The 10,256-nt window shown below is 59.6% G+C and overlaps 1 protein-coding gene across 3 annotated transcripts in view; it reads right to left on the bottom strand.

Annotated features, from left to right (window-relative positions):
• Positions 1–50: 50 nt before the first annotated feature.
• The window catches only part of TRAPPC6A (trafficking protein particle complex 6A), a 10,566-nt gene continuing 360 nt past the window's right edge, over positions 51–10,256 (bottom strand). The window contains exons 1-6 of one of the 3 annotated variants that reach the window (XM_011367960.2): positions 9,945–10,067; positions 2,296–2,363; positions 2,041–2,158; positions 1,398–1,481; positions 1,124–1,217; positions 51–422 (exon numbers count right to left, since the gene is read on the bottom strand). In XM_011367960.2, the coding sequence (XP_011366262.1) occupies positions 367–422; positions 1,124–1,217; positions 1,398–1,481; positions 2,041–2,158; positions 2,296–2,363; positions 9,945–10,028 (504 nt within the window). In that variant the 5' untranslated portion in view covers positions 10,029–10,067 and the 3' untranslated portion in view covers positions 51–366. Of the gene's footprint in view, positions 423–1,123; positions 1,218–1,397; positions 1,482–2,040; positions 2,159–2,295; positions 2,364–9,944; positions 10,068–10,256 lie in introns of those variants that run through there. The other 2 variants (XM_011367962.2, XM_011367961.2) reach the window with 2 other exon arrangements.

Genomic DNA, 10,256 nt, shown 5'->3' with positions numbered 1-10,256 from the left:
GGCGCTTCGCAGTCACTCCTTCCCCCCAGTGCTCAGTGACCTTCACCTTCCTCTTTGAACCTGGCTCCACGCAGAACGTTTATTGAGCACCCTCTATGAAGAGTGAGTGTGTGTCCGATGGGGACCCCTCCACACCAGCCCCGATGGTGGCTGAGGCCACCCTGCTTTCAGGATGCCTCCATTTCCCTCTGACACCCATCTGCTGAGCATGTGTGACGTCCTGATGCAGCTGGACACCCTACCTCGTCGCCCCCAGAGCCTGGGATCCCCAGCACCAGCCCTCTGGCCACCGCCAAAGGCAGTGGCCCGGGATCTCTGGGCCAAGGGTGCTGTGGGGCTCAGTTGGGGCGGGTCAGGGTCTCTGGATCACCACCTGGAACTTGGCTGGAAGAGAAGGGCTGGCTTTAGCTTGAGGCTGGGGTCTGAGGGGGAGAGGCAGAAAGCACGCAAACAGCTCAGGCCCTGGCCAACAGCCTGGGTGACCTTGCTGGTCAAAGGGGGTGATGCTCCCGCCCACCTGACCTACATCCCAGGGCTGTGTGACGAGGGGCATGAAGGCCAGACACAGGCTGCCGGGGAAGGGCCTGGCACAGGTTCCTGGGACATGTATTGCTCAGGTTCTAACCACTTGGGGCCCAGCTGCCCACCATGGGTCCCAGCAGAGGGAAAACCACCGGAGGGGGGTCGGGGGGAGTGAGAATGGAGGGCTGGCTGCAGGCTCAGGCTGTCCCCAGGTAGCAATGGGCTTCGGCCTGTGTCATGGAGGTCCCTGGGGGTCAAGGGAATGCCCTTCCATACAAGCTGCAAGTCCCATGGGGTCTGGCTGTCCCTGGAGCACCCATGTGGGTGCCTTGTTACGTCTGCCTGAGCCCCGTGCTGGGAAGGACATTCGACACCCTGGACCAGGACATCACCAAGGGTCCCCTCCTCGGGACTAGCACACACCTGGGAAGCAGGCTGGGGGCCTCAGGGCCAGGGGCACGTAACTTAAGCTCTTGGGGGTCTCAAAGTCCCCACTTATAGAATGGGGCTCAGTGGCCTGGTCCTTGGGAGCGGGGACAGTGGAGCTCTAGACCCCTGCCACGCTCAGGGATAGCGGGAGTCCCCCACCCTCACGACTCACAGGCTGGCAGGGCTGCCACAGAGGTGGTGACCAGGCTCTTGATGCCTAGGGTGCTGAGGGTGCCACGCAGAAGGCCGCAGGTGAAGGCCAGGAACTGGAGATGGGGGGCACAGGTCACTGTGGGAAAGTGAAGGCCGACACCCAGGACCGGGGCCAGGACGGGCTTTGGGTTTCGCGGTGGGCTCACCCCTTGGCCTGGGGCGAGGCCTCCCTGGGGGTGAGGGCTGGAGAAGTAGGGGAAGTACAGTGTGGGTGTGCTCCAGCCCCCCCATACCTTGGGTGCTTCCTCCACATACTGCAGGCCCGAGGCCATCCGGACGAGGAGGGGGAAGCTGTTGTCCTGTAAGACGTAGGTCCCCTGGGGATGCAGGAGAGTGGGTGCTGTGTGTTTGCACGGGGAGAGGGGAAGCCAGGACCTCTGCGAGAACTCTACTCTCAAAGCCGCTGTGGTCACGGCCCCATCCTTCCGAGCTGCAGAAGGGGCCCGGGCTTCCCAGGGCTGGCGTCACCCAGGGGTGCGCTGGTCCTGCTCCTCTGGCTGCATGACCTCCTGGGTTAAAGGTGCCCCTGCCCCTGCCCCCAGCGTTGTGGTGAGAAGCTGCAGACGCAGCCAGTGGGGCTGTGCACGGCGTGGGCGCCCAAGGGAACCAGCGGACCAGGCTGAGACGGGAGGGTCACGCCGAGGGGACGCCAGCCACGAGGTCTCCCCGCGGCCCTGGGGTCCCATCCTGGAAGCTCGCAGAAACTGGAAACGGCCCCGCGCCCCATCGCGGCTTCCCCGAGGTCCTGCCTCCCAGCGTGGCCAGGCCCCATGGCCGGGCAGCCGCAACCTCCCCTGATGGGGGTTCCCCTCCCAGAGCCGCTCGGTTCCACCTCTGCCTGCGGCCAGGCAGCAGGCGCTGGGCACGGGCACACACCTGGTGATTGGTGCGGAGGCTGTCCATCTGCTTTTGGAACACGGCCACCCACAGGTCTTTGCACAGGAACTTGAGGACATCTAGCTCCTCCCTGAAGGCCAGCGTCTCCCGGGGCAGCCTGGGGGCATCGGCAGATACTTGGGCCAGGCCGGGCAGGGGGGGAGCGGAGAAGGAAGCCAGGCTGGGTTCTGCCAGAGCATTGCGCCCTCCCTCCCAGCTCAGGTCCAGCCTCGGGCGGGAGGGGCCGGCTCTCACCTCTCGCCCAGGGCCTGGCCCACGCGGAAGCCCATGCCTTCCAGGACCGACAGGCTCATCTTCTGTCCCTAGAAGGCCAGAGAAGAGAGGCTCAGGGGCCCTCGGCCACCTCCAACCGGAAGCTAGCCGGTGTAGCAGCTGCAAGAGGGCCAGCCATCCCTCCGACGCAGCGCCACCTGGCCAGGACAGGCTCAGGCCTGCAGAGTGGCAGGCTGGCTTTTCCCCTCCACCCGTCCCGTGACCCCTCCACTCCATCGACCCCATCAGCCCTCAGGTACAGCTCTCCCTTGCTCTGGGAAAAATGGAGGTGTTCCCCACGCTGAGCTTCACCCCTGCTGGGCAGCTCTTTCCCGACAGCACCCATTACTCACTGGAAGCCCTTTAGGGGTGCAGCCTTATAACACCCCAGGGCGCAGCGCTCTGATCACCCCAGAAGCTCAAGGTGACTTGTCCAACGGCTCATGGGGCAGCAAGGCATGGGCCTGGCCCAGCCAGCAGGGGGCTGTGGGAGCTGACTACGGGGCGGCCAGACCTTATAATACCAGCCAGGAACCTCGGGAGGGAGATGTTCCCTTGGGCACTCAGGGAAGGCAGCCATGGGGCATGCTGGAGTGCAGGCCAGGGTCCCACGGTGGGAGGGGCCGAGGATAGGGAGGGGACAGCATGGCTGGAGGACTGCCGACTTGTTATTTCCATTTGAGCAATCTGGGAGCTGAGGGAGGGAGGCCCAGGTTGGGGTGTCAGAAATACCGGGTTGGCCTGTGGCGTGAGGCCCCAGACCTGGAGGGTCTGGCTGGACCAAGGTGAGGGGGCAGAGGAGAGGTGGGTGCAGAGCCCTGGGAGGGAGACAGCTGGCGCCTCTCAGGCCACAGTCCCCAGGCCTGAGCCCCTTCAGCCACCACCTTTCCTGGGGAACGGCCGCTGCGGTTTTCTCTCCAGGTCCACGCATCATGCATCACGGAGCTCCTGAGTGGGGGGTGGGGCTTTTCTGCTTCAATCCAGCCTGAGACGATGACTGGGCCACCTCGGCAGGCTTCACGCAGCAGTCTGGGACGCCCCACGACGCCCCACGACACACACTTCCCTCAGCCTGGAAAGCTCAGGCTTCGGGCCTCTCCACCCGGAGTCCCCTCCACCCGGAGTCCCCTCCGCCCGGCTCCCGCAGGCCTTCCTTATCCCTCAGCCCTCTCCTCTGTGCTGTCACTGAGTGGGGACGCAGTTCTGGAAGGGTGGGGACCCAGGCCAACCCTCCGCAGCCAGCACAGGCCTTGGCACCTGGGAGGTGCTGAGAAAGAGAGGCTGAAGCGACAGGTGGGGGTCCGTGCGCACACTGTGTGCGGGCTCTTTACACGAACCCTCCTGCTTCGTCTTAACCCCGTAAGCCAGGCCACATTCCACACTTGGAAATGGGCGCAGAGGGGTGAGCTGATACTTGCCGCGGGCACCTTCAGCCATGGGGCTGTCTTTCAAGCCCAAGCAGGTCCAACTGCCAAGCTTAGGTGGCCAGACGGGTGGATGGCCGGGTCACTACCACACCTGTCCTGGCCTCAGTAAGATGGTAAGGGGCAAGGCTGGCTTGGTTGGGGAGCGCCAGGCATGGGGAGGCCCAAGCAGAGGTTACTTGCACTTCTAAGCAAGGTGCCCTCTCCTCCGCCAGGCCCCCTGGCATCCGGGCCCTCGCCCGCCATTCCCTGCTCCACCTGCAAGAACCAGGCCTGGGTGACGACACAGTTTCCTGTCGGAAGACACTGGTGCACCTGCTGGTACCGCCTGTCGGGCTGTCTCAGGCCCAGCAGGGCTGGCCACACCGGGAGGGCTCCGGGAGGGGTCTGATGACTAATGACATTTGGGATATGAGCTGGGTGTGCGAGACAGTGAGGGGAACGAGAATTAGCCCCTGACACCGACCAGCTGTGGGACCACCCTGTGCCTGTTTCATGTGTAAAGAGGAGAATATTAACAGCACCACTTCCCAGGGGCCTTAGGGGGTTACAGGAGTTGGAAAAACGCAAGCTGAGCCCCCTCCACGTTGGGCTCAGGAAGTGTTACTGCCACCACCAGTCACAAGCCTGCATCGGTCAACCTGGGTGACGAGTCCCCCAGCTGATGGCGGATGAGGCCCTTGGCTGGAGGTAAACCCTATGAAGGAGGGGCTCTGTTCTGGGGTCAGTGGCCCCCAACCTTTTTGGCACCAGGGGCCGGTGCTCCTATGAGAATCTAACGCCTGATGATCTGAGGCGGAGCTGAGGCGGTGATGCTGGCGCTGGGGAGCGGCCGCAAATACAGATGAAGCTCAGCCTACTCTCACCTGCCACTCACCTCCTGCTGTGTATGTAGCCAGGCTCCGAACAGGCCAATGACCATACCACGGCTGGGGGGTTTGGGACCCCTGCTGGGGGTGATGTATGGCAGCACCTAGAATGCTGGCGGGCCTTCCAAGGTGGCTGCCACTCTTGTGTCACCTCCTTTCTAGAGGGGAGCTCCAGGCTCCGTACTGACTGAGCATACCTGTGTCCCTGAGGACTTCTCAGGTTGACCAAGGAGAACCCAGGACTCCCTGCGTGTGTACGCAAAGGGAGTGTACGCAAAGGCAAGGACCTAGGAAAAAGCACGAGGAATGCAGCATAGGGGACAGTGGGGGGAGGTGGGCAAGGGGAGGGGCCCCAGGGAGGGGAGGGTGCGTTTTCCCCTGGGAGACAGTGCTGTGAGCAGGCAAGGGTTAATCGCGCACTGAATGATTTCCTTACGATCACGATACGGGAGGAGGGAGAAAAGCGTGTCCTTGGCGAGGCCGGGCAGGCTCCACGGAGGAAGCTACACCACCCTGCCGAGTCCGAAGGAGGAGGAGGTCAGCAGGACAGGGAGCGGATGGGAAAACACCCTGGGCCCAGGTCATGGCCGGGACAGTGGCCCTGAGAGGGGACAGCAGAGTCAGCAGGGTCCTCAGCCCGGCGGGAAGCTGAGGGGGCCAGGAAGGTTCCACAATTTCGTTTCCCTGTGGTGGGCTTCAGACTGCCTGCGTTTGAATCCTGGCTCCACCGCTTAGTGGACAGGAGGCTTTGGGCGAGGCACCTCCTGGCCCTGTGCCTCAGTTTCCCCACGTGTGAAATGGGGCCGATGGCGTTCCCTACCTCACAGTGGTGCTAGGACAACTCGATCCACAATTCGTGTTACTGCTGGCCCTGCGTAGGGGCCAATTAAGTATTGGCTGAACTGAAAAGACTGGGCGTGGAGGGATCTGGGGAATAATGAGAAGAGGGAGGGGGAAGAGGAAGTGGAGAGGGAAGGTCTGAGGATGAGCAGGTGATGGGAGAAGAGAGGGTGGAGGAAAGGAGCCGAAGCTGGTTCATCTGCCTCTGTCGCAGCCTGTCTCCAGGGACTCCCGCCCAGGCCCCTGCGAAAGCTCTTCAGAGATTACGGGTTTGTTGTTATTCCCAGGGAAGGCAAAGCGGTCTCGCCCATTCATCCGAATCCTCTGGAGCCAGCCCAGGGCCAGGGCTGAGTTTACACGACAGCCCCCTGAGAGGAAACGGGATAATGAGGAACAGAGGGGAACCCCTCAGAGCAGCCTTATCAGCGTCAGCACCAATGGAGCCATCACTCGGCCCGGGCTCGGAGGAAGGCACAATCAGACAAAGGGAAGTTCTTGGAAATGAGAAAGACGGTAGCCAAAATAAACATCTGTTAAAAGAGAGCTGAAAAACAGACCAATCTGTAAGGTAGATAAAGCCTCCCAGGCTGTTCAGAAAAAAGCCCCGAGGTTGAAAAAAATGAGAGAAAAGTTGTAAGACCACGTGGAAGAGATCCAGAAAGTCTAATATTCCTGCGAGTGCCAAAGAGACATGTGTGGAACAAGGCGGGAGAAGAAATAATCAAAGAGATAACAAGAAAAAAGTGCTGAGCTGAAGGAGGAGTCAAGTGTCCACTCAGAGCTCCAAGCAGGACTAATGGAAGACAGCAAACCGAGCCCCCAGCCCTCCCCCACCCCCAGCACTGGACTCAGAACAGCCAGGAGGAGGATCGGGACTGAAGCCAGGGGAGCTGGCGGGGCTGTGGGCCTGGCTCCTCCCTGTCTTCTACCTGCCCTGCTCCCCGTTATTTGTGAGGTCAGCCCCCACCTGTGGAGCCACTCTGTGCAGGCCCTGGCAGGGGACCAGGGATGAGTAGCCCTGGTTCCTACCTTCTGGGAAGCTCAGGGAGAAGAGATGAGTGACCGAACGAACGTTAGTATGGAGAGTGGACAGGTGAGTGGCAATGAGTGGGCAGGGGAAAAGCCTGGCTCTCCTCCTCAATCCCACTACCTCCCCCTACACCTGCAGAGCTCACCCAGACCACCCTCCTCCTCCACCCCTATGTTGGGCCAACCCCACGCCTGTGCACCTGTCCGTGGACTGTTAGGAACCAAGTCGCACAGCAGGAGGTGAGCAGCAAGCCAGCGAAGCTCCCCAGCGCCAGCATCACCGCCTCAGCTCCACCTCAGATCATTAGTTTAGATGCTCATAGGGGCACCGGTCCCTGGTGCCACAAAGGATGAGGTCTGCTGCCTTACAGGGCTCTGCCAGGAACCCGGGAACCGGCTGGTGCCCAGGCCCTCCTGAGAGAAGGGGATGACATGGGCACTCCCTGGGCCTTGGTGGACCATGGCCCGGCCAGCAGTGCTGTTCCTGGGCCACCTGCCAGGGCTCACGGTAGTAGATGAATTCACTCCTTTGCCCACAGGCTTCCCTTATCTTCAAAGCTGCTGAGGAGGAGAAACCACAGCCGACTCCTCCCTGAGTTTTTCCTGCTTCGAGAACAAAGGCCCTTTGGCCTCCTGGCTCCTCTGGCCCGCCCTCCATTTCACCTGTAACCATTCCTGAGGATCCATTCCACAGCCACAAGTAACCAGGCAGGATGTGGGGATCACAGAAGCCCTAAAGAATGACCGGCTCCCGGGTGCCTGTGCTGTGGGGACGGAGGGGAACAAGCCAGCACCATCCCTGTCCTCAAGGAGCTCTGCAGCTGGCGAAGAGGCAGATTTGATGCCACAGACAAGTCCCCGAGCCCTGCTTTTGCCTGATCATGGCCATGTGCCTCAGGAAAGGCCCTCCTTCTCTGGCACCTCAGTTCCTCCTCTGTAAACTGGGACAGCATCTTCCCAGAGGGCTGTCCTGAGGACTAAGTCTGCGAAAACACCGTGCTGGGGACACCATTAAGTACCCAAGACACAGGGGGCCTGCGCTTGGTTCAGACAGGAAACTTGTCGGACCAAAGAGGAGTGGAGAGTGGAGGGGCCCGGAGCCAGAGGACTGAGGAAACAGCAGTTTCCCGCGACGTGCGCCTGCAAAACAGGGTTCCCAGGTCGAAGGAACGTGGGGCCACTGCCAGAGTTCTCAGCCCTGGCTGCGCCTGAAACCACCCAGGGGTCGTCTGAGGCTGGCCACCCAGGCCACATCCCAGCCCTGCTCCGTGGCAGTCTCTGGTGTGGAACCCCAGCCCTGGGATTCCTGGGGTCGCCAGGCTGAGGGCCAGTGGCAGTCGTGTGCTCTGAACGCCCTGTAGGGAGCAAACCTGAATACCCCAGTGTCTCCCAGACTCGACCACAGAAACGCATTAATCGTCCAGGAGCGTAGCAGGGAGGACGCAGGCCATGGTTTACAGCACGGGCTTTGGAAGTGGGAGGTCTGCTTACGCTCCCGACTCCGCCACTGGAGAGGGAGCACTCCAACCATCGCGGCCTTGGTTTCTTTATCTACAAAGTAGGAGCGTCACGCTGACCTCTGTGTGTTGCTAGGAGGATCGCATGAAATCAGGAGTGCAAAGCCCATGGGAAACACACGTGGTAGGTGCTATTATAGGTCACTAAGTGAATCTCAGTCCCCACCCACCCTCCTCCGTGGCACAGAGGCTGCAGCCACTTCAGCAAATCCATGCAGAGGATCTACTATGCGGTGATCAACACAGACCTGGTCCCGGCCCATACAGCGTGCAGTCTGGCGGCAGAGACGGGTGTGAGTCAAAGAATCATACAGATGCATAGTTCAGGTGTATACTTATACTTACTGAGTGTGATGAGGGCTACCAAGGAGAAACTGTGAGAATGTAACAAGGACACCCTGGCTTCTACTGGGGGCTTGGAGAAGGATTAATAGGTGGGAATGAAGTGAAGATGTGACAGGTGAAAGGAGCCGGGAGATGAGGGAGGAGGCTGGTACAGGGGTGGAGAGGAGGGAGTCTGGACTAAAAGGCAGGGGAGGGGACAAATGGGAAACCATGAGGACAGGGCCTGGTCGAGGGCTAGAGGTGACAGAGAAAAGGGAGATTTTAGGGACTACCGAGTTTCTGGCTAGAAAGCCAGGACGGATGAGCTGCTCAGACATTGCAACCACCCTCCCCAACACACAGGCCAATGGCACTTCCTCTCCCTTGCTTTATCTTTCGAATAGCATTTTCCTTATGTACTACATACTTGACCCATTCAAGTTTGTCTGTCTTCCCCCACTACAACATAAGCTCCATGAGGGCAAGAACTTTCGTATTGTTCACTGAGTTAACCCCGGAGCCTACGGCAGGGCCCAGCACCTCCAATGTTTCGAGTTAAAGTTTGCTGAATGAATGAACTCTTCAGAAACTATGTTGAGATCGTAACCTGCAACACCCTCATTAGGGCTCCTAACTTGGGAAGAAAACCTAAGCCAATAAAAATGTCTTGCATATAGATGACGATGATCATAGTAAGGACCATAATGGAAAAAGTGAGCACAGCTCCCGTTTATTAAGCACTTACTCTCTCCCCCACCCTTTCTTCTTGGTAACAGATTTTGCAACAAGAGCTCCCATGTTCTGAGGGCTGATCACATGCCAGACATTGCACTAAGAACTTTAAAGTCTGAGCTCATTTATTCTTCATAAGGACTAACTTCCAAAATGCTAAGCACGCTCCTACCTCAGGGCTTTGGCCCTGTTGTTCCTCTTCCTGCGATGTTCTTCCCCCCACTTATCCCTGGGGCTTGCTTCCTCCCTTCTCTTCCTCAGAAATGCTCTCCTCCATCATCCACCTCTCCACCTCTTTTCTTTCCCAGACTCCACTGGAGTTTTCTTTACAGAACTTCTCACTAGTTGGTGGCATATTATGTTATTTATTGTTTGTCTGACACCCTTATTAAAATGTAAGCTTCGCCAGAAAAGGGAAACTGTACCTGGAATATAATAGGTGCTCAATGTTTGTTGAATGAATAAATGTCCCACTCTACGACTTAGGTGCTGTTATGATGCCCATTTTATAAAGGAGGAAACTGAGGCACAAAGAGATTGAGTCACTGGCTGTCACATCTAGTGAACGACGCAGGCGGGATTCAACCCTGAAGTCCTTGGTACACAACCAATAACAGTAATTATTATCATTGCTACCCGCTTACTCTGTGCCAGGCTTTAAACTAACAGCTTTACCCAGAGCTGTCTCGCTCAATTCTAGAATTATCCCGCGAGGCCGGCCGGGCTGAGACACCTAGTCTACAGAGGAGGAAGTGAGCGCCCCAGGTCGCCCAGCGAGGCAGGGGCGGGGCCCGGTTTCGACCCGGGCCGCGGCCGTGCTCTTCGCGCTCCTCGGGGCCTCGATCCGGCCTTTCCACTGCAGCCCACGCCTCCTCCCCCCGAAACCCGGCGCTCACCCCGGGGCCGGGGTCGGGCTCGTGCGCCCACAGCTCCGCCACCATCTCCGAGTGCAGAAACTCGAACAAAACGGTGTCCGCCATGCGCCGGCCTGGCGTGCCTAACTACCGCCCAGCTCGTCGCGCGCTCATTGGCCCGGCTGAACTAGCCCCGCCCCCTGCATCTAGGTGCAGCCCCGCCTTCCTCCCGCGGGCTCACGTGGTGCGCGCGTGAACCCGGGAGACTGCCTTTCCCGTTTCCGGGTCCTCGAGCATTGCCATTGGCCGAATCGCTGGTCACACGTGACATAACTCGTGTTTTAAAAATCCCTG

This window comes from Pteropus vampyrus, unplaced genomic scaffold (genome assembly GCF_000151845.1).
Source record: "Pteropus vampyrus isolate Shadow unplaced genomic scaffold, Pvam_2.0 Scaffold138, whole genome shotgun sequence".
Classification (NCBI taxonomy): domain Eukaryota; kingdom Metazoa; phylum Chordata; class Mammalia; order Chiroptera; family Pteropodidae; genus Pteropus; species Pteropus vampyrus.
The sequence above is the reverse complement of the archived record's forward strand: the minus strand, read 5'-3'. Positions and strand labels throughout refer to the sequence as shown.